The sequence below is a fragment of the Neomonachus schauinslandi genome, chromosome 7 (assembly GCF_002201575.2).
Source record: "Neomonachus schauinslandi chromosome 7, ASM220157v2, whole genome shotgun sequence".
Classification (NCBI taxonomy): Eukaryota; Metazoa; Chordata; class Mammalia; order Carnivora; family Phocidae; genus Neomonachus; species Neomonachus schauinslandi.
The window spans coordinates 106,326,773-106,351,151 of NC_058409.1; the positions used below are offsets into that span (position 1 = coordinate 106,326,773).

At 43.7% G+C, this 24,379-nt stretch overlaps 1 protein-coding gene across 6 annotated transcripts in view; it reads right to left on the bottom strand.

Moving 5' to 3' along the window:
• Positions 1-24,379, bottom strand: part of GRIA1 (glutamate ionotropic receptor AMPA type subunit 1) — a 298,697-nt gene that overhangs the window by 71,508 nt on the left and 202,810 nt on the right. For all 6 annotated transcript variants that reach the window (XM_044916890.1, XM_021697251.1, XM_021697257.1 and 3 more), the window contains 3 exons: positions 20,819-20,929; positions 19,890-20,096; positions 13,668-14,038 (listed from right to left, as the gene is read on the bottom strand). In XM_044916890.1, coding sequence (XP_044772825.1) covers positions 13,668-14,038; positions 19,890-20,096; positions 20,819-20,929 — 689 coding nt within the window. The remainder of the gene's footprint in view (positions 1-13,667; positions 14,039-19,889; positions 20,097-20,818; positions 20,930-24,379) is intronic.

Sequence of the window (24,379 nt, forward strand, 5' to 3'; positions counted from 1 at the left end):
AAAAAGAGCCAGACACAAAAGAGTACATATTGTGTAGTTCTACTTATGAGGTTCAAAAACAGCTCAATTAGTAAAATTAGTCTATGGTGTCAGGAGTCAGGATAGTGATTACTTTTGTATGGGGAAGGGAGCAAAAAGAGGTCCCTGAGATTCTGGTAATATTCTATTTCTTAATTTTAGTTTTGATCATACAGGTGTTTTCACTTTATGAAAACTGAGCTATTATTTATGATTTGTGCACTGATTGTGTGTTTTACCTCAAAATAATTAAATAAATTGTGTGTCAAAGGGGGAAGAGATGAGGAAAACAGTAACTCCAATTAAAAATCTTCCTATGCTCAGCATATCAAATCAAATCTAAGAGGGAAAAATCCATTGACTAAAAAAGAGCTTGAGGTTTGAAAAACATAAATAATGAATCTTCTTTGTATTAGTATGAAATCCTCCTTTTCCCCTTTGAGTTTTGATGCCACAGATATGGTGAAATGTAAGAGCCACTGGCTTTGTAGGGAGGTCTGGTGGATTTGCTTCGGGTTTAATGATGTGTCTGCCATTTCTCCTTCTCCAGCCAGATTGGTAGATGAGGACTGACCTTCTACCAACATCCATCTCTCCTTTTTGGGTCATCCATGGATGGCACTTGGGTCCCAAGATACACCTGAGCTTTTTAAGTTCTCTGTTCCTTATGTGTTAGTTGTATCTTCCCAGTTTGACTATAAAACATCATATAAGCAAAGATCTGGCATTTCTTATTTCCGTGTATTCTTCATGTACTAAGGAGAGAACTGATCACAAGGGCTCAGTAAACACTTTCCATTGTAGAATTAGATCATTCAGACTGTGAAATCTGAAGTGTGAGAAGGAAAGTGACTTGTCCAGTGTCACCCAGCCACAATTATGTCTTCTGACTCCTGTCCTTGTCCAGCCAGGCTCCCTACATGGCTTTGCTGAGGAAAAATAAACCATGCCCCTTTTGTTCTGTTTGCCTTGGCTTTACTTCTCAGTACAGGGATGAAAAGGCACACCATCTCAATTTTGCTAACTCTGTTCTGCTTTGCTGATTCACTGAGCAAATATTGCCTAAATGTGGCGCCTTTGGCTGTGGGGAGCAGGAACAATATATATAATGTCAAAAAAGCAAAGGCAGTGAGCTGGCTCGTTTCAGTGTTCAGTTCTGCACAATGAGAACACACCAAGCTCTTGTGTTCCTCCTATCTCTTTTCATTTGCCTCTAGGGATTATGATGAAGTTCAGAGTCCTACATATCCTGAAAGGTGTTGAAATCTAAACATCAGCCACTTGAAAAATTGCTCATTGTTAGGGTCACTTGATTTATTTTCCACAAAAATGCTTCATCGAAGTCTGGACTACAAAATGGTCAACGTTAATTTAACCCACTTTGTGAACTCTCTCGACCTTGGTTTTTCTGAAATATAAAATGAGATGATTAGATAAGAGACTACCTGACATTTAAGGCTCTATTCTGTAGATTCATTAGGGATCTAATCTATAGATTCATTAACTTAAATAATTACTAGAATCTATTATGGACACAAAATATTAATAAGCACTGACTACACATTAATAAGCACTGACTATAAATGTCATATATGTGTATATATCTCTACTCTGGGAGAGAGGCAGGGAGGGCAGTGGGAAGGGAGGGGGGGAAGGAAAGAGGGAGAAGGGGAGAGAGGGAGGGGGAGAGAATGAATGAATAAATATATGACTTTTATTGATTACGTGTCAGGCACCATGCTAAGTACCATAAAAACTTATTTAATCTTTACAATGATTCCAAAAAGAATTATCTTCTCTTTATATATAAGGTATGACAGATTGTATTTTCCAAATATGGCCATAACAATCTGTCTTATTCCATGTGTTCCTCTTAACAATGTGATTTTGACACTTGTTCTACTGAAAGGTTCCTTCCCTTTTGATATGCCTAGACTTGTGACTATGGCAGAAGTCACACTATGTGACTTCTCAGGGTAGGTCATGAAAGGTGATACAGCTTCTGCCTGCCTTCTCTTTGGTCCCTTGTTCTTGGAACTGACTCTCACGCTGGGGAAGCCCGCACAGAGCATGGAGAGGGCACATGTGGGTGTTTGGGACAACAGCTTCAACTGCCAGCTCTGTGCATGAGTCTTCAGATGATTCTGTCCCCCGGCTGTCCAGTCATCCACAGCCTTTTAGTTCTTCCATCTGAGGCCCCAGACATCTTCAGGCAGGGATAAGCTATCCCACTATGCTGCTTTCCAAATTTCCTGACCCGTGGATTCCATGAGCATAATAACATGGCTGTAGTTTTATGCTACAGGTTTGGACTTGTTACGTTGCAATAGTAACAGAGACTCTGAGTTGCAAAGTTAGTTGTCCAGGGTCACACAGCAAATAAGTGTGCCAGGCAGAAATAAGCCCAGGTCTAACTCCTGAGCTCATGCTCTTAATTACTCTGTTGAAAAAGAGCTGCATATTTACAGGTCCTGCAAAACCAGTGTCTGTCACTCAGGGAAACAGAGAAAATCACTGTAATGCTGACCACGAAGAAACAAAATCAGACGCCCAGGAGATGAGGGAAGGGTTGCTGCCCAGGAGAGACGAGTTTTGCCACGGAGGCAGGCAGGAGCTCAGATCCAGTTCCTGTCCACGCTTAAAGTGCGAAGTAACCCTGGGATGGGATGAGTGATGCTGTCCACATCCTCCAGCCATGACACTGTGCCTGGCAGCCTTCCTCCTTTTTCTGGGAGCAGTCTCTGGACTTCCCTCTGGCCAGTGCTGGGCCAGGAGGACAACCAGATAAGGAGATTCATGGCAGTGAGTCCCAGAAAGCTCTCACCACAGAATAAATGAGTGGTGGGAAGCCAGAGACAAAATGGAAAGGAAGTGATGTGATTAACACAAAAGGATGCAAAGAAAATTAGGACTTTTGAATCCCTGGTATATGCTAGGCAACCTGCATCAGTTTTTGTTTGTTTACGTATTCTTGTAAGAATCCTATGATATTGGCATTAATGGCCCTGTTTTTTTTTAAAGGAGACTGAGGCTTGCTAGTTAAGTTACTGGCTCAAGTCTTACAGCTAGTAACTGGAAGACTAGGATTCAAACCCAGGTCTCTCTGAATAATGGTTATATGGTCTCAAAACACAGTTATTTCTTCTTCTTTGCTTGGGCTTCCCTCCATCCCCCAACTGCCTTACCTGGAGTTCCTTCTGTAAGTTTAGTTTTATCCTTTGGGACCAGCCCAAGTCTCTCGTTTTTCACTAAGCCAGCCCAGATCATTTTAGTCCTCAGTGATCTTCTTTTTCTCTACCTATTGACTATAAATCCTGTGCTTGGGAATTATTCAAATACACATTCTGCTTTATTATCTACCTTTTTTTCTTGTATATCTTGGTTCTTCTACTGACTTGCAAAGTCAGGTGTCTGAACTCATGTTTCTTGCTTCTTTGCATCTGCCATAATGCTTAGCATTGTGCCTAAGGCAAGGTTTAGACCCAAGATGGTGCTCAATTAAAACATTTGATTGATTAATGCTCCCTGGTGTCTACAGAAACATACACACACAGTAACCAGAAACAAAACAAAATAAACTCCCTCTCCATTGTCTCTCTCTCCCCCTTCCCAGAATGGGTACCTACACAGAAACTAGGACGTGAAAGAGAAGATGAATATCAGGTGGGTTCCTAGCCAGACTTCCACAGAAGGGAAGGCATCTTTCTGCCTGACAGCTCCTCTGTGCCACTCAGGAGATAAATAACCTGGCAGCAGCAGTGGTACGGACTCCCTGAATGCCCAGCCAGTATCCTCTGAATTCTAGAAATTAGACCTGGCTGACATCATTCCATCCATGGTAGACCAAAACTTAACACCAATCAGTAAAGATGCTCCATGTGGACCTGAGAATTTCGTACTGATGGCAACTGAAGAACTGACCCAACATTGCCCATTTTAGATTCTTGGTTTCTTAGGTGATGCTCTAATGGCTTTATAAAGGTTATAGGTCCCCCAAAGTCATAGTATTGAGTTTATCGTTAAACTTTGTGAGCTCTGAACCTTCGGCTAATAAGTACCTAGGGATGACCTTGACTGAAAAGTCCCATGGCTCAACACATGCCTGCTTCAGTGCCTTTGTTCATGGCACTCCCTGCCCCCTGCCCCCCCACCCCTAGATTTCTCTCTTCATTTTTCTTAGCTTTTGTAGAAGATCTTATCTCATCATTCAAGGCACAGTCCAATGCTTCCCGGAGGTCTCTTTTCACCACAGCCCACACTAATTTTTCCTTTCTCAGAAAAAAGTTGGCACCAAATCCACATGCCACAGAGTTTAGCCCTCAGTTACACATTCTCTTAGTTCCCTGTGTTCCAGAAAGGCAGCCTGGTGCAGTGAAAAAGATCCTGTAATTTGGGACCAGTGGGACCACAACCCATTATTTCCCTGCCATGCAACCCTGAAGATCTTTACAAAGCAGCACAGGCATTCTCGTTCTTCTACCGAAACAGCTGCATTGGGTTTCACTGGATGATGAACCATCGCTTCTTTCAGCAGACTTCCACTGAGGGACAGTGGGCTACTAACAGATTTTTAAAACATCAGTGAAAGGGACATCCTTATACATACATTCTGTCACATTTGCACAACCATTTCTATAGGATAAATGTGTGGACCCTAGATGTTTCTCACCCCTACAATTTTAAGGCCATTTGTGATCTTTTTTGTCTCTTCTTCTCCCACTCCCATTCCTACCTAAGGAGCTATAGTTAAAGAATCCCATGCCCCCTCCAGCTTTTCGCTATGACTATGAAACCTACCCTATGCCATAGTCACTTCCTAGCTGAAGCCAAGAGGTTGGCCTCTCCTAAGTGGCACTAGTTGTATCTTTTCTTCTGTTTCACATCTTTCTTTCTCCAGCTGGCCACAATGAACTTCCTCTTGGTGGGGGCAGAGTGCATTCCTGGGTGCTTACCTTTCCTTCCTCAGGAGATGGCTTTTAAAGACAAAGAGACTGTAAAGAATAAAAACGGAATAAAAACCCAAGGCAAAAAGGTCCATTAAAAAATCAGAGTGAGGGAGCCCTACAGACGAAAACGGGACCTTTTTTTTCATGAATTCTAACAATCCATGGAGAGCCTAAAGGACACTCAGAAGATTTCTGGTTTTGGAAGGCTGCAGTGTGTCAAGGATAAATCATGGAATCAGACACACACAAATTATAATCGCAGCTCTGCTGGGTAACCATGGACAAGGGAGTTAATCACTCTGAGCCTCAGTTTTCTCATCTGTAGAGTGGTGCTGATATACCTGTGCAGAGGTTGTCATGATGATGAGTAATGTGATCTAACACCAGAGTGCCTGACACATAGCAGTTGCAATAAGTGAAAGCAATTATTACTACTGTTTTTGTGAGCCAAGAGAAAATTAGAGCATCCCTGAATAATGGGGTAACTGGCAACATTAGGATGATGGGGAGCTTTGTTTTCTGCGTCTCTTTAACTTCCTTTTCTCCAGTCCTACCTGATTTTCCTCCAAATCCCTTCATAGACCAGGATTGAGTTTCCCCATGTGACACAGGTAGTTACTGACAGCTAGAAAATTTCTCCATTAGATTGCTTTCTCTCCATTGAATGAAAAATAGGACATGCTTAGAAAGTACATGTTAATTCAACAAGCATGTATTTGAATGTACAACACCTGGAGCCAGGTTTTGGATGAGCTGCAGAGATCAGTCTGCCAGTCTGTGTCTTGGTGAGGAACAGCCAGGGTACTCTAGTACAGGGCTGCAGGTGAAGGATGCCCTCAGAGACACGCATTGACAGTGGTGACAGCAACAGCAATGTCAACAGCTCTTACTGTCTGTGGGTCAGCCCTGTGCAGAGGAAGAGCTTTCCAGGCACTATGTCATTTAATACCCTTTCGGTAGGTTGTCTTCTTATCATCCTCATTTTCCAGAAGAAGAAATTGAGGTGCAGAGAAGCTATCTTCCCACACTTGCACAGCTGCTAGGATTCAATTGAAGCAACCCCATCCCAGGCTTCAGGCATAACCATTATTGTGAAGCACAGATTCAGAAGAGTAATTGGGGTTGGGAAGCCTGTATTTGCAAAGGGGGAAGAGTTGAGCAGCAAAGATGGAAGCAGTCACTCCAACCAGAGGGGATGACAAGGGCATGGATAAACAAAATGAAGCACAACTTGGTTTGGCTACAGCCTTGGCTGAACCTGAGAATCAGAGGGAGACACGCCTTAGATGGGGGTCTGGAGACTTGGTAGGTACCATCTTGCTGCCATTTTGAAGATGGAGAAGCAAGACAGAGGAAGTGACTCACCCAGTGGGCTAATAGTAGACTGAGCCTAAACTTATTTCTAAGCTCCTTTACCACATCCTCCAGTCACGTGGGTCTGCCCCCTGTGACAGCAGCTCCTCCCATTGCCTCCCTTGGGTAGGACTCCATTCTGCTTCCAGCAGGTACTGGGCTTCCTTATTTTAAGGCCTTCTTAAGCCATCAGAGACACACCATGAGTATCATCACCTAGGTTTGTCATTTCTGTGTTAGTGTGCCTGATACCATTGATCTTCTGCTTGATACCTTGGGCTTAATTTGCCTATTATTTTCCTTGAACATCCCTAGGGCAAAAGTATTCATTTGCACAGATGGATAGTGTGCCTAACTCATACTCAAAACCATCACTGGAGTATGAGCATACAATCCCCATCAACTTGATTAATAATGCTTTCATGTTTTCCCTATGTAGAATTCTGTACTTCTTTCCAGATGAGCAATTGGGTCTTCTGATCCAAGATGCTGTATTTCCAGAGAAATTTTAAAAAGAAACTTTCTTTTCTCTCCAGGAGAAATGGTTCTCTCCAGGAAAGGAGAGGTTCTCTCCAGGAAAATGTAGAACCTAGGAAGATATAGTCATGGGCAGGCTTTTTTAGTTATAGAGACATAGGGATCATCTTTCTTCTAGTGCAGCACCCATCCATGGCCTAGATTTTCTAAGTCATGTGAAAGATGATAAAAACATAGTGATCACATTTTGGAACACATACTTGGGACCAAAAATGAAGGCAGGAGGGGGAAAATTCCTTTAAAAAGTACATAAATATAATATTCCAAGTATGGTCTACATTAATTAAAGGTACAGTGGTACATTATACTCCTTGCTGTTCTTCCAGGGGTCTCCAACTGGTGGCCCACAAGCTGAATCTTGGCATGTTGCTGTTTCCTCTGCATAGAGTTCCCAGGTCAATGACTGTCCAGAACTGAGTGGGGGCTGCCTTCTTTGGCTTGACATATGCATGTCTCCATTCACCGCAGCCCCCAGCTGACGCCCATTCTTGTGTTACTGAGCTTACACGAATTACCTCTGTGACTCCTGGCTAAGTCCCTCCCCTCCTTGTATGCCAGAACCTTCACCTATCAAATTGGGATGGGGGTGTTGATTACATTTTACAGGTGTTTTGCTTATTGCTTGCCTCCTCTCACTAGAAGGTAAGCTCTTAGGAGGGCAGGGAATTTTTTGTCTGCTTTGTTCAGTGATATGTCCTATAGTACTTTGGACCGTATCTGTTGCATAATAGGCACTAAATAAACATTTGATGAGTGAATAAATGGCTCTAAACACCCCTTTTCAGTGAAACACTTTCTAAACATTTGCCTACGGTGATTTTTGAAAGAAAAAAAACAAGCTCTCCTTCAGTTAAGCTGCTCAAACCTTGGACTTTCAGAGCACTCTAGAGAGGGAGAGCATCATTTGACTTCCCTCTTCCTGGTGGCCAGAATTGCTGGCTGAGATGCAGAAAATGATGCTTTTCATTTGCATATCCAGTGAAGCTTTTATCCTCCTGTCACTGCATTCATTTTAATACTTCCATGTGGCTTCTGGAGCTTCTGAAACGTCTACTCTTGTGCTTCTCAATGATCTGTGAAACTGCTGGGCATTGGAGCCTGGCTCTGGGTCTTGCCATCAGGTAGCGGAGGATTAAAATTGAAAAGGAAGGCAATGAGCTGAAGTCCCAGGGATGGGGCCAATCCTGGATAGTCCCTACACAGATCACACCTGACACATTTGCAAAAGCCCCAATGGTGAGGGACAGATGATTTTGATGCAGGTGGTCCCCGTAGAAACCCCTATACCTAGTCTTAAGCAACAAAGCATCTGTCCTACACTTCTTGCATCATGATTGTCTACACATCCTTGTGATATTGTTCCTTGAAGCAATGAATCTGTGTCCTAAATGAGGTTTATGTTTTCTTTTTTTTTTTTTTTTTTAAAGATTTTATTTATTGAGCGAGATAGTGATAGAGAGAGAGCATGAGAGGGGGAGAGTCAGAGGGAGAAGCAGACCCCCCGCTGAGCAGGGAGCCCGATGCGGGACTCGATCCCGGGACTCCAGGATCATGACCTGAGCCGAAGGCAGTCGCTTAACCAACTGAGCCACCCAGGCGCCCGAGGTTTATGTTTTCTAAAGGTGAAATATTTTATGATTTCAGGTAGCTTCTATCAACTTCCCCGAATTTCTACTCTCAGCATCCCTTCTTTCCTCCTGCAGCACTTAAATGACACAAGATGAGCAAAAGGAGGAGGTTTGCATGGCTGTCTCTGGGAGAGGAGGTGAGAGAACAGGAGGTGGATGGGGTGGATTTCTCATCACCTCTCAGTGTCATTGCATACTGGTTGCTATGGAACTTTTGTGTGAATGCAAAGGTCAGACTGTCGTTGGTTATCAGTTTGGGATCTGCTCATTGGTTATCCTGTTCCCATGGTGAATCAGTTGCTTGGCCTGACAAGTAGATTAGCTGGTGGGGTGGGGGAGGTGTGTGGTATAGGGTTCTTGGAGATTTCTAAAGTGTCATCACTCCTCCACTCAAGACTTCTCACTGAGACTAATTATCTTCACTAGGTGGAGATAATTATCATATATTCTGATACATTTTAAGATCAGGAATAAAAGAGTTTTGAAAGCTGCAGTCATAATTTCCCATTTTCCTCTATTCCCCTAGGACCTCCTGAACTCCTCTTGTTCTACTTACTAAGGTCATCTGAACCCAGAAAAGTACTGACCCCATGGATGAGCCAATGAGGAAGTGGGGGCTGTGGGAATTAAGAGGTGAAGAGGCTCACTCTTAGCTCACTTGCAGACAGTGGGAGCCTCGGGTTGACACTGCATGGTAGGCAGCATTGGACTGCGCATCAACAGGCCACAGGGATTGTCTCGATCACCTCAGAGGAAATCGCTTTGCCCTCTTGGGCCTGGGTTTCCTCATGCGTAACATGAGATGGATAAACCAGATCATCTTAATGATCCCAACCCAAAGCTAAAGGTCTCTGGAACTTCGGTTCCATGTTTTCCAAATGCTCCCTACCTCTTGGATCCATCATGGACTCTTCCCTCCCATTACTCTCATATATCCAGTCCATCAGCACATGCTGTCAGTTCTAATTTCAAAGTAGCCCACAAATCCATTTTCATGACCATTATAATTTCCATCACTATAATTTCCCCTAGATGGCCATGAGATCCTCTTGCTTGGTTTCTCTGCTTCCATTCTTGACTATTCGCTGCCCAATTCATTTTCCTCATAGCTCCCCAGATTGGTATTTTAGCATGTAAATCAATCCTTCCCTTGCTTAAAACTCTCCAATGTCTTCCCATTATATTTAAAGTAAAACTCTAAATCTATACTATGGTATGGGGCCTCACATAATCTGGACTCTGCCTGTTTCTCTGATGTTGTCTCAAACCCGTTCTCATTCACTGCAAGCCAAATACACTGCTCACCCCTTCCATCCTTGAAAGCAGCCAAGCTCTTTTGCATCTGAGAGGCTTTGCACACGGCTATTCTGTCTCTCAGCTCTGTGCAAGCCCACCTCTTTCTTACCTATCAGCTCCTCAGAGAAACTGTCTCAGAACTCCTTAAGTCAATCCCCTGTAATTCAACTTCCCTTATTATCTATTGCTACAGCAGGGTCATTTTATTTGTAGTGCATCACAATTGCCTGTTTAATGTCTGTCTTACAGCACTATACTCAGCAGCTCCTTGAAGCAAATACTCCTAGCCCCTATGCTCCTCATTGATATATCTTCATATTCTCAGCACCCTGCACCATGCCCTGCGTATCGTGGACAATTAGCAATATCTGTTGAATAAGTGAATGAAACTAGCTACAAATAGGGGGAAAGGGTGCAGAAAAGAAAGTTGAAGGAACTAAAAATACATTTTGCCTGTGATAGTTTTGTTCCTCTTTTAGTTTATCTCTTCTCAAAATGTTCCTCTCTATGGGAAAAGGAATCTAAATATCTATTAAAAATAGGTCATCAGATGCAAGAAGCAGGTCTATGAAGTCAATTCACGGATGGCATTTTAATCTCACCATCAGCCTAATGCAAAAAATTGAAATCTGTGATCATAGCTAAACTGAATTTTAACTTTGGAATGTTAAATAGCTTACACAAACCCAATTTCTCATATAAGTATTTTAAGGGGAGTTGGGAAGAGTCTTTAAAGCATTTCAGGAGCATTTACTGGTCTATGTCATTGAATATGTTAATCACAGATTATTTATCTACGGTGTTAAGTGCAGAAAACATTGGCTTGAGCCACTGTGGCCAGTGCTGCTGGCTGATTCCTCCACAGCCATCCCCACCCCTTCCCCTCTAGAGGCTAGCTAAGTTCTTGCCTTACTGGCCTTCCTTGCCACTATAAGTGATCATGGGCCACTGTTTCTGACTAAAGAGAGAGAAGCAGCCATCAGCTGCTGTGGCGCAGAGTATTCTGTTAAGCTTTTTTTTTTTTTTTTGAGCCAAAGAGCTAGAAATGGCAACCCTTCTTCCCCTTCTTGCTGCTTGAAACATGCACACGATATCTGGGTGTAGCCATCCTGTGAATATGAGCAAATGCCAAGACAATCCCAAAACAGCAGATCCTGGTTTCATTGAACCATGAGCCGCTGTCTGCTTCCATGCTTCTTATAATGTAAGAAAGACAACTCTTCATCTGTTCATATTCTTGTGGTCAGATTATTGTGTTAATTGCAGGGAAGCACATTTAGCTACATTTTGTTGGCTTTGATTAATAGACCTTAACATGAACTTTGAAGAGATGAAGAGATAAAGCTACTCGTGTGTGAGTGTAAATACATGTAATTCAGATGGAATCTAGTTTCTGAAAATCTAAATTAGTGAGGATTTATGCTATATTCTTTAAGTAAACAGCAAGAACAACTAACTGAAGCTCATTTGGAAGGATATTTGATGTATGCAAGCCCTTTAAAGCTCTTCCCACCATAACCCAGATTATCTGACACAGTGCTCTGCATGTCAGAGGCCCATGAACCTTGGCATGAAGTTGAGTGGAAGCCCAATATATAAAATCAATAAAATAACAAAAAATGGCATCTGTTTTATCGTGCTTCCTGGATATTATATTCTGGGTTCTATATGTATCATTCTATTTTAAACCTCACAACAATACTTGAGGTGGGAACTATTCCATTCTACCAGTGAAAAAACAGGCGGAGAGTGTAGGTATTCTATCAAAGATTGGGAGGAAGGAGGCTGGGTTGGATCCTGTTCAGTCTCCTCTTCACCTCAGTGTTGGTTCCTAAGATACTCTAGTGGAACCCTCAGAAGGCGTGGAGGCAAAGTTTGAACATCCTTCCGCAGTCAGAGGTCACAAACTCAAATACCCTCCCAGGGGCCAGCGAGTAACACAGGAATGAAGGTGGTTAGCTGGGGGGCGTCGGTGCCGAGGGGGATGACGGATCAGCTGAGGAGGGCAGCTGCCATGCAGCTGTGCACAGCCATGACCAAATTCTGTGCAGATCAAATAAAAACAGGCCTGGCAGGGGATTCGGCTCTTGTGGGCCACTGACTTGAGACTTTGGGAGGAAGGTGGGGAGTATGAAAACATACCCTGAGGTCAGACCACACGCGGGTGAACCATTAGGAAGTGAGATGCCCATGGAGGAAAGAAATAATGGAGAACAACAACCCCTGGGTCTTTTTAGACACGTGCATATTGTGATGGCCCTACATTATACTGATGAGCTGAGAGTCATCCCTTCCCACTGTTTATCTACTGGCCTGATTTATTTTTAAGCAAGTCCTTCCCCTGCTTGGTTCTATCTACTCTTCACCATGTGTTTGCCAGTATTGGCCAAGCATCCAGTCTCACACCTCCTCTCCCACGCACCCCACCCCCCAACTGTCTTCTTATTTAAAGAAAAACAAGATTATAATGGTGAACAATGAGACTACCTAAATTATACAGCAGCCAAAATGAGTCCTGAGGGAAGCTCCTCAGGGAGAATTTTATTCCATTACTACTTAGGAATATTGGTTCTCATTGACTCTCAAATGCAAATCAGACAGGTGGTAAAGATGCCTCCAGCACATCTTTACGAGGGCTTAATATTTATGCAATTTGCCCCCAGAGGGTGACAGTGTGTGCAAATCTATTCACGACAGCCACGTTGTAAGTCATGACACCCTGTGTGCTTTAGGAACTTGGTAGTCTGCAAGGGACTGCCTAGTGGAAAAGGAGTTCATAGACAGTGAACAATCATAAAAAGAAAAGGAAATATAGTCAGTGCTTGTGTATCAGGTAAATTGGAGGGGATCTGTGGCATGAACATTCCAGAATGTAGTTGAAAGAGCACTACACACAAAGACAGGAGGTCAATAAATGTGGGAATTGGTCCAGATTGGTAGATTTCAAGTTTTTTTCATGTCCCCTACTTTCCATCCTGCCTTCTTCTTTTTCTTTCTTAGCTTCAGAATCACTTTTTTTTTTTTTCAAAAGAAATAGTATTCACTATCATATAAAACAGACAAAAATGGAACTACTCTGGTTCTGTGGGGGGGGAGGGGTTGCAACCTCACTGATTTGGGCACCCAAGTTCTCTCAATGCAGTATCTGAGGCACCTCTGAGAAACCCCAGTTTTAAAACACAAGAAACAAATTTATATCACCACTGGAACTAGATTATTTCTGAGGTCTGTCTCAGAACTAAGAAAAAGAGAACCTTTTCTCTTAAAATTGAGGAAACCGAGGTCTAGTAGGGCCAGGTGGCCTGCTCAGGGCCATACAGAGCACACTACAGCCAGTGCTGGGACCCACTCATAGTTCAGTGCTCCTTCCATCACTTAGAAGTAGTATAGGATGGTGGTCCGAATCTCAACTCACCTAGCTACTAGCCCGATAACCTTGGCAAGACTCAAATTCATGTGGTTCCTCATTTATGAAAGAAGATGCAATGAGGGTCCCACCTTATGCTTCTGTGAGGATTCAGTAAGATAATGCATGTATGGGACTCAAAACCTTGCTTCCCATCTGATAGGTGTTCACTAAATGTTAGTTGTACCATACTGTCCCTCGCCCCTTCTCTGAACCTTTCAGCTACAGAACATCAGACTTGTGATTATGCCTGTTCATCCTGACAGAGCACATCAACCAGATAGCGGACAGAGCTGGCTCAGACACAGGAGGCATCCAGATAATTGACAGCATACACTGGACAGTTGACTGTAAAGCATAATTGAAAAGCTAAATACAGTAAAGTCTGGAAATAATTCCTATCCCTTAACTTTCCAGTGTTTGCTTTTTTTTTCCCAAGAAAAATATAGCATTGAGCAAAGGGGTTGAGAAGAGCTGACTGACCTGGGAGAAATGTCACATCCTTGTTGCATGAATGCTCCCAGGGAGAACCACAGACTGTTGAATATCCCAAACTCATTGGACTGGTCACTGGTTGTCTGGTCCCGCCCTTCCTCAAACTCTTCACTGTGCCATTCATAGGGGCTGAAGCGGCTGACCAGGAAAAGGACGACACTCACTCCAATGTAGGCAAAGACAATGCACATCCAAATCTCATAAGCCAAAGGATCGAGGAAGGAGAAGACCCCAGGTTTGGACTTCTGTGGCTTTTTTATCATGATGGAGATCCCCAAACTCATAAATGGCTTGGAGAAATCTATCACCTCTTCCCGGACCAAGGTGATAGTTAAAGGAGCTACGGCCACATCGGCTCTCTGCAAAAAAAAAAAAAAGAAGAAGAAGAAGAAGAAAAAATGCAGTTGAGCTCAGCAGCTCTGTATTCTCTTATTTCTCTCTCCACTGAATATTCTTTTGCATCTTAAAGGATGTGAGAGTTGAAAAGAACCTTCGAAGTCTAATCCCTCCTACTCTCTATAAGGTATTTCTGACAAATGAATGATCAGCTCACTATCTTACAGGAGGGATTATCCCATTGTTTGACAGCTCTAACTGTGAAGGCATCTTCTTCACATTACTGGAGGGGGATGTTGTGATATCTGTTGCTTCTGCCTGCCCGGCTGCCATACCTCCTTCCACCGCTGGAAAATCACTCCGGCCCCACTCCTAGTCCTTCTAGTTCAAATGGGGCTGATCACCTGGTTATGTGGTGAAGCACATGACCTGGGTTTGGCTATCAGTACTTCATTTCCCTGGTCAGAATGATTCATTCAAAAATGGCATAGGACCGGGGTGCCTGGGTGGCTTAGTGGGTTAAGCAGCTGCCTTTGTTTGGCTCAGGTCATGATCTCAGGGTCCTGGGATGGAGCCCCAGGGAGTCTGCTTCTCCCTCTCCCTCTACCCCTCCCCCTGCTCATGAATGCTCGCTCTCTCACTTGCTCTCAAATAAATAAATAGATAAGTAAATAAAACCTTTAAAAAAAATGGCATAGGACCCAAGTCGGTTTAATGAGCATTAGCCCTGAGAGTCAGAATGAGAGATACAGAAACTGGTCCATAATATAATTTGGGCCATGCTAAATTCAGGGCTTACCCTGGACTCCTAGGAAAATGGGTTAATATATTCTGTTTGTCCCCAGGAACATAAACCAACCTTTCTGTTTGCCTAAGCCAGTTTGGATTGGGTTTCTTTTACCTGCAGCCAAGGTATCCCTGGCTAATAAGGTGATAAAGGCAAATTTAACTTAATAAACACTTATTGGACACTTATTATGTGCAAGCCCTAGGCTGGAAGCTGTAGGTGAGCTATAGTCCCTACACTCAGGGTATTACAAATTAGTAGGAGAGGTTGGTATACATATCCCCCCTCCCCCACCCCAGCCGCCCACACACAACTTCTCAGTCTACAAGGTAGGCTGGATATGTGCTACCCAAGAGATACAGAATGATACAGAAGAAAGACCAGAGAGACATTAATTTTGGCTGAGGAGATTAGGGGCTGCATCATAAAAAGGTGACACATACAATTGGCATTGAAGGAGGGGTAGGATCTTGTTGCTCTGGCGATAGTACCCATTCCAGAAGGAGGGAACCATGTGAGTGAAAGCCTTGCAGAGAGGAGGAAAAGGTGTGTCACAAGTATTTTTCAAGAAGACTCCTAAGAAACATAGTTAATTCACTTTTTAAAAATTCAAATCCAGCATGTAGATAAACATGAAAAGGTTGGAAGAAATGCTCATCCTTGGACATCCAGCATGTGGAATCACCAGCCTTGCTCTTTGGTCTTCCCTCCCTCTCTCTATTATTACACAATAAAAGTCCACTGTTCTGTTGGCCTGAGATCAAGAGATCCTGGAAACCCAAGAAGGTTCCATGGACAGGAGCCACAACACTCATTCTGGAAATGAGAGACATGTCTGTGCAAGTCTGTTCCAGGAGGATGGCTTTCTCTCATGATGCTGCACTGCAGTGCAGATGTGAAGCTGGTGACAGATGCTGTGCAGATGAGGGCCCCGCTTAGCTGCTGGCTGGTGTTGCATAGACAAGATTTCCTCCGGTTACTTTCATTGGCTGGGGTTTGTGAGAGGGTGCTTTAGGTGGAATCAAAAGCCTGGCTTCAGAATGACTTAAATTCTCACCTAGAAAAAGAAACTTTCCATAAAGCAATGTAGAATCAGGTGTGAATTTGACAGTAATTCTGTTCTTTTCCCTAACAACCATTGCATAAATCTTGAGATATATATATATATATATATACACACACCCCCCCAAACACTTACAAGCTAGTGCAAGGGAGAAGATACCTACTCTTTCTTCCGTAACCTAACATTGAAAGAAAGATAGAAAAGGAAGGGAGGAGAAAAGTCATGGAAATAACTTAGAGGTACTACCACAAGTTATCCAAAAGGGAAATGAATGAAGACCAGCTTTGAAAGTGGTAACAAGAATTGAATGGATTTGTTTGATGCCTCCTGACGTGAGTTAACAAAAGGAATTGCAGACTGGAAAAATCCTAGCAGCACATCATCTTAGTGCTTAGTTCATTCAGCGATTCCAGGATTTGTTTCATGGAACATGATTTCTGGAAGGATGTTAATAAGCACAACATGAAAATAAACATTGGAAAACATGAATTTAAACAGGTTACTTTGGGGCAAGACTTCTCAGAACCTTTAAAAGATCACTGTGTGCTGAGAATTTTCAAGAGACGTAAGTAGATGCAGTACTTCTAAAATTATCTGGCCATGGATCCTGAGCATCAAAAGAGACCCACGTGTGTAGGATACACACAGTGGGAGATGCTACATTCCATGACCTTACTTTATAGAGAAAAAACTCAGGTCCAGAGAGCGAAGGTGGTTTGTGCAAAACTGCAGTGTTTTAGCTTGTTTGACATTGACTGAGAGGTCTGGAGAGTTGTTTCAAACACCTGAGGTTGTTCCTGGAGCTCTGCAGGATTGGTGAAAGGCCGAGCTCACTGGGAAAGCATACCCGCTGCTCTGCTCTGTGACTTGCTGACCACGTGGCCTGAAGTGAGACCGTTGTCTTTTGGGATATCAAATTCCTCATTAAAAAAAAAGAGGCATGATAACTTTTGCTTTACCTATTTGATAGGATTGTTTTGTGAGGATCAAAAGAATTCAAATATGTGAGAATACTGTGAAGTGTAAGCGTTTCACAGAAACTCAAAATTATTTACTTAAACTGAGTTCTTAGGACAGTGGCTCTCCAAGTTGAGCATATATCACAATCACCTGGAGGATTTTAAAAACACAGGTGGCCGAGTTTCTGGATCTGAGAGTGATACCTGAGAGTTTGCATTTCTAGTAAGTTCCCCAGTGATGCTAATGCTCCTGGTCCAGACATCACACTTTGAGAACCACTGACCTAGGAGCGCCCCAGACAAAATATGTGATGTCTGGAAACAATCCTGGGGACCGTAAACAGTTTTGATGCTGTAGGTAAAAGCAACATGCGACGAAAACCATAAGGGATCATAAGGGACAGAGATCGACTCTGAGCCAGGCACTGTATAGGTAAACTCCCCACCCCAGCCCTAGGATAAGGCATTCACTTTCCCTGTTTTTCAGGAGTTGAGTGACCTGTAGGAGTCGTGTAGCCAGTAGGCAGAGTTGGAACTCAAATCTAGGTGTCTGTCTGCAAAACTCACTCTATTTCTGCTTCACCGAGACAGAGGACAGGCAGAGAAGTCACCCGTGAATCGAGCCCAAAGCCATACCCATGCAAGAAACAGAAACTCCATTGCAGTGTGTGAATCTGCATCTGAGAATGCAGACGCTATTGCTATTCTCATTCCCAGTTAATAGTGGCCTTACAGTCTAGTGCTCGGATGGTATGATTTCTATCGAGGCAGTAGGACCCAGCGTGCAGCTGAAAGCAAGGCTACATGTCACAACTCTGCTTTTACTAGCTGTCCTTGGCCAAATGACCCACCCCCCACTGGGGCTCTGTGTCCTTATCTATAAAATGTGGGAAAGTAATTATATATATCTTATGGGGTTGTTAGGAGTATGTGAAATAATGTGGGTAAAGCATTTCGCATGGCACCTGGCACATACTACCCATAGTAAGACTACTACTACAATTTTTGAGAAGAACAAGAGGGAGCAAAAGGAAGATGAGAAACCTCGATTGGCTTAGCTATTTAAAAGGCACAGAAATAATAAATTTAGAGGCCTCCGAATGAGTTTTGTCCAACCTTCTAGTTGTTTGTGGCTGATAGATGCTTCCTTAATCTCCTCTATTCTTCCTCAGGGAGACAGAAAAAGAAAGCCAGACCAAAAATCAAGGATGAGTACTGAATTGGGCCCATCACGGAGTCTTCAGAATATAGTTTATACTGCGCAGAAAGATAGGGCCAATGGAGGGGAGAGGATGGATGGGGAAGGACGGGCCCTGGGGCATCAAAGGTAACTCTGGTTTCTTATGGATGAGTCAGTGACCCATCACTGACTGTTGACTACTGGGGAGCTTGACACCAGGAGGATCGTACCATTGTTATGCCTGGATCACAGGCCTTTTGCTAAGGGAACTGCGTTCCATGGGATGAGGGTGAAGATGAATGCTGGTGGAGGTTCCCATGGAAACCAGCCTCCAGCTGCAGCGTTAACCATCTAGGTCTCTGTCATCAGTGGAGCTTCTCAAGGTGAGAGAGTAGAGGGAGGAGAAAGGGTAGAAGCACATCCCCCTCCTCAACTCATTAACCATCTTACCAGGTCATCTCAAAAGCCACTTTTCCTGTGGAAGATTTTCCTTATCCCACCTCTCCTTTGAATTCCCTTTGTGTGGCTCTCAAGGCCATCATGACTCCTATTGTCCTGACATGGGATGATGAGATTTAACCTAAATGGTTGCTTCATCCTGACTGGAAACTCAACATCAACCTGGGACTCAGCATATGCTTCTATTCAGAGACCCAGCTTGCAGCCTTCAATTTCTGCACAATTTCCTGCAAGTGGTGGCTGACTTATGTTGCCTTTTGTTGTTTCTCTGCTCAAGTATCTTCATCATATCCCAGTGCCCACTGAATCAATCCACTCTTCCCCATGTCATTTCTTACTCAAACGTAGCCCTTACTACTCAGTCTGAGCTCTCTGCACAAGCAACCAGTGTTTTCTCCCTCTTTCTTATTTCCATCACGAGAAACTCCTGGGCTGCCCTTCTCTCTATTTGAACATGGCCACTTTTCAGGTTCCATATCCCTCTTGAGGGCTAGACAAACTCGTGTTAGCCTCTTGCCTGATCCTTGAACTATGCTATCTTTTACTATTCTCTCTCATTGTATTTTCTATCCTATAAAATGTTAAGATCCTTGGGGACAGGGATCAGATCTTTTACTTCTTGGTGATTCCTTACATACTTAAAGCAATTCAGGCATTCAGTGGCTTCTCAAAACTGCTTCAACTTATTGAAGATTTTATAGCAATTGTGCATGGTGTTATTTCAAGTGTAGTGAGTGATATAAAGACAGAGAGATCTACTCCTATTACACAGATAACTATTATACAAGGTGGGGTTAGCCATAATAGAAGAAGAAACTAAATCCTACAGGGGAAGGCAAGAGCACTTACAAAGGAGAGTTTATACCTATTATGGGGGGAAGGAAATGACACCTTGGAAAAAGCAATATTTGATACAGATTTTGGAGGAGGGACAGGTCTTTGGGGGTGCTGAATAGAAGTAAGCACTCTACAGAACAGAATGACTTCGGGTAGTTTGGCAAAAGTGGAAGGTACAAGAGAGGGAGTATTGGGGTGAGTGACTAGAAAGTTGGGTTGGATCCAGGATGCATCTGACCCCAGTGAAGAAATTTACATGGCGGGGCCATAAATGACTTTGAGCAGGGAAGTGGCAACTTAATAGTCTGCCTTGGGAAAACTGGATCTGAAGCTCAGGGGTCACTTGTGTTAGATGATCATCAACTGAAGTCACAAGAGTGAGCTGAGTTTGGCTGAGCAAGCTGGGACCAGGAACCTTGAGCAGAGAATGTCTTAAGATAATGGATTTTGAACCCCTCATCTTTTCGGCAGCAACAATACTAAGTTAAGGGGTCCAACAGTATCTGTGGGCAGGGCCAGCCAACCACCAAATGACTTTCTGTCAAATCCTGTCTCTGCCCTCTAATTCCCCGCCCTGTGGAGAACTTACTCCATAGACCAGCTCTCCCACCATGCCGTTCCAAGCCTTGGTGTCAGGGTCACGGGCTCCATATTTTCCATCGCTGACAATCTCAAGACGGTAGGAGTAGCCCACATGCTTGGCAATCTCTGCTGCCAGCTCTACACAGTAGCCCTCGTAGCGGTCATTGCCCTCAAACTGGTTGGCATTCTTCTTGAGCATCACATAAGGATCTTCCTGGTGGAGAAATGGGGGGAGAGAGAATGTGGGTTGTGGGTCCACTCAGAGGTAAGGAGGACTTTGGCCTGGCAGAGGAGGATTTCACCAACATTGGTTAACTTTGGAGAAGTCGCTCTAAGTTCCTAAACCTATGTCCTGCATTTCTGCTCCCTCGATTATAAGACTTCTTGGGTTAAGGAAGCAAACTCTTAAAATAAGAATATTTCATCACTGAGATGTAGGGCTCAGCTTTTTAAATTATGTTCTAGGTGCTCTTGTACTTTTTGGAGGTACCTCTAGGGGCACTATGCTGGGAAAGTAGACCCTGAACAGTCTCCAGCTTTCTCGTGGTCAGTCACTGAGAATGGGCAGCAGCTCCACTTAAAGTGGATATAAAACACCTAGAGTTATGGGCTTTAGGAAACTCTCTTTGAAAATGGCTTCTACTGAGGGAATGTAAAGTCTGAGAACCACCATAATTCAGTCTCACCATTATGTTTTATATATGGGGAAACTGTGGCTCAAAGGAGGGAGTAAGTGACTTACCCAAGGATACAAAGTGAAATCATGGCAAAGCCAGACTGAAAACAGCATCTCTGACTTCTTCCTTTTTCCACTCCCTCTTTCTACCTATGGGACAGTTTTGGCAAGAAGAGTGACCACGTTTTGCTCCTGGGGAAAACCTCTGTGCTGGTTTAGCTTGCATCCCAGATAACCTCGATGAAGGACTGAGTACTCACTAGGATTGTAGTGACGATGTATGTCCTATTCTGGACACTTGAATTGTCCCCCCCAGCTTGAGCATCGGTGGCTGCAGGGACAAACTTATCATCTTCATTCCAGTAACCAATCTGTTAAGGAGAGGAAGGTGGTGACATCAGATGAGCCAGGTTCCTCAGGACTGGCCTACTGTGGACCACCCAGCCAACACCAGACCAAAAAGCAAGGGCCTCAGGATCACACCATACAATACTGGACACACCAGGCTCTAAAGTATTGGTAGATAAAAACAAGGAGAGGTAAAATGCTCTCCAGGTCCTCCCAGCCCCACCCTTATGAACATCCTCACCATGAAGGGCTGAGCCTGGAAATTGCCCCCTTTGAGCAGGGCGGGCTTAACTGTTAAAGCAGCTGAACTATTTTGTATAATGCAAGCCAGGGCTGTGGAAATTGAATTCCCTGCAGTTGTTTACAGGTCAAACCCCTTTTTCCTCCCTGCCTATTAACCCTTCTTTTCCTGAGCTCATTCTGAATGGTAGTTGGAAACATACATTTTAAAAATTATATTCCTTTTGCTTTCTTTTTAGATTAACTATATTTTTCCACCTAGATTTAACTTCCTAGGTGATGGTTATTTTTACCATTTATATCTCTTATTTCTAATTATAAACTCTTATAATACTGAGGATATATTAGTGCCTAAAAATACTGGCTGAAAACATTATTATTATTATTTTTTAATCAGTAGGTTATTTATACTGGCTCATTTTCCAAGGTCTTTCAGCCAATATTTATTGGGTCCCTCTTGTGTGCAAGGCTCTGAGCTAAAACACTGGGAGTATTGTATGGCGGGTTGAGAGAGATACAAAAGTCTAAGAGGTAGTCCTTGCTCCTGAGAAGTCCCCCAGCCTATTTGGAAAGAGATGACACATGCAACACACGAGATCATGAAGGATGGACAGGTTGGGCCCAAGCCTTTCAGGTTGGAGAGAACTTGAACATGTGTCAAGATGTGAAGGCAGGACTCTGCCTAGATCTGTAAGTTCAGTGGCTCCTGGGTAGAAGATAGGGTTAGCCCAACAGGGCAGTGGGCATGTGGGTCTGGGTAGCAGATGGATTTGAATGCCAGGCTAAAAAGTACAGACTTTATCCTGAAGGCAACAGGGAGTCATGGAAGGTTTGGGAAGAGCAGAATGGTATGGCTAATACACATATACACACATACACACTTCTGTCTCTGTCTCTATTTATCGTTAGACTGTTGTGTTTTTTCTTTGGTCATTCTGCTGCCTGTAGATGTAGGGTAAGGGAAAGAGAACTGGAAGTGCATATGCAGAGGGATGAGCAGGCCTCCCACGTGCCAGAACTCAGCTCAGGCTCCCAGAGTTGAGGCACGGGCCAGTGGTCAACTCAAATTGCACTGTCACCTTGATGTCTTTCCCTGTTCCCTCGGTTGGAAAGAAGCAATTCTCTCTGTGATCTCACTGCCATTAACAACAATGATGATAATTGCCAACTGATTATGTTCTTTCTATGTCAGATGCTGAGTGTTTTAAAGTTTTTGTGCCATTTCATTTGGCTTAAGGGAGTTTGTAACTTGCCCAAGGTGATGCAGCTGGAAAGTGGCTATGCTGTTCTTGCTACCAGGGGACTTGGCTCTGGATTGGGAATCATCTTAGTTAACAGTGAGTGCTTCCTGGGTTTTAGGCACTCTCCTAAGTGTTTTTTATGTTTTAACTTCTTCCATTCTCACAAAAACCTATGAAGTGGATACTTAATTATCATTCCCATTTTAAATGTGAAGAAACGGAGATGTGGAGAGTCACAGAGCCAGGATCTGAGCCGAGAAGACTGACTGCAGAGCCATTCCCTATGGTGCTCCAGGAAGCTGCCTGCCCACCCTTAGTGCCTCAAGTAGGCCTCCACTGGGGATCCCCTGTGGTCTGGCTGTTTGTATGTCCATCCTCATCTCTCCACGGTGCTGTGGGCTCCTGGTGGACAAAGCCAGAGGTCTATTCCTTCTAGAATGCCTTTCTTAGCACAGCATATTCTTTCACAGAGAAGCTCAGGAAATGTTTGTCAAGAGAATGTGTACCTCCAACATGGAGACAGTAGACCCTGTCGGTGCTGAGACAGCTCAGAGGCCTGTCTCTCAGGACACTGGGTCAAGATCTACCTTCAGTGCAGGCACATGCACGATGTTGCCTGTGTGAGGCACTTTTGGTCAGCACTGAAGGAGACATTCTCTTGTATGACACAAGCACCAGAAACTCAGATTTCCAGAATGTCAGAGCTGGAAGAGGCATGAAGAATCATTTCTTCCAACCCCCCCCTTTTTTTTTTTAATTATAGTGTATTATTTGTTTCAGGGGTGCAGGTCTGTGATTCATCAGTCTTAATACAATTCACAGCGCTCACCATAGCACATACCCTCCCCAATGTCCATCACCCAGCCACACTGTCCCTCCCACCCCCCTCCACTCCAGCAACCCTCAGTTTGTTTCCTGAGATTAAGAGTCTCTTATGCCAACCCCTTCCTTTTATAGAGAGGGACCATGGGCCTTGTGCAAAACCAGGATGCAGTCTTGCCTCCCTCACTTTGCTAGGCCAGTGCTCCCTGGAACCCTGGGGCATCTGTGGAGACCTTTCCCCACTTTCATGGGAGGTGGGTGAGGGGTCAGAAAGTTGTGGGGAGAGCTCCTGGTTCCTCATCCCTCCTTCAAAACTGTCAGCTCTGCTTTTTAGCTCTTTCACATATTGGGATTCCCTTTAACAAGGAGCCCCCTGGCTGAAAATGTTTAAAACCACTATTGTAGTATATCACTATGCAAGTTTTTAAAAAATTCTGAAAGTACTTTCACAACATTTAACTCTTTTGCTCTTCGTGACATGCAAATAGCACAGACAGGCTTGGGATTATTTTCTCTGTTTTACAGATGGGATAAGGGAAGCTTGGGGAAATCAAATGATTTAACTTACACGGATTATATAGCAGATTAGTGGCAGGGCATAGAAGCCAGGGCATCAACCCCAAAGGTTAGATTATTTAATATAATCAATACAAACTTGGGAGAGGGGCTGGCAAATGTAATTTTTTTCCCCCCACAGATGATGCTAAGGGGTTTTCATTCCCTTTTCCTTCCTCTCCACCTTCCCTTCCATTCCCTTCCCTTCCATTCCCTTCCGTTCCCTTCCTTTCCCTTCCCTCCCCTCCCCTCCCTTCCCTCTCTTCCCTTCCCCTCTCCTCCCTCCCCTCCCTTCCCATTCCCTCCCCTTCCCACCCCTTCCCTTCCTTTCTTCTTTCTTCACAACTAGCCACAGGTTTAGAGGCTCCTACTCAAACCGTCATTATAGAGCAAGTTGCTTCTTTTGACAGGCAACTAATTTCTCTAAAATCTACAGTGTATTATTAAGTATTATTTTTTAAAGTGGGGGCTTGATAGTCAAGACATTAATCTCTGGCATAGAAAGACAGCCAGAAAGATGCAAGCAGCCAGTGGAGTCTCTGTAAGCCTGAATCTCAACCGGGGCCCTCAGCCCCAAAACTGGCCACCAGGTGAATAAGAATTAAACATCTATTG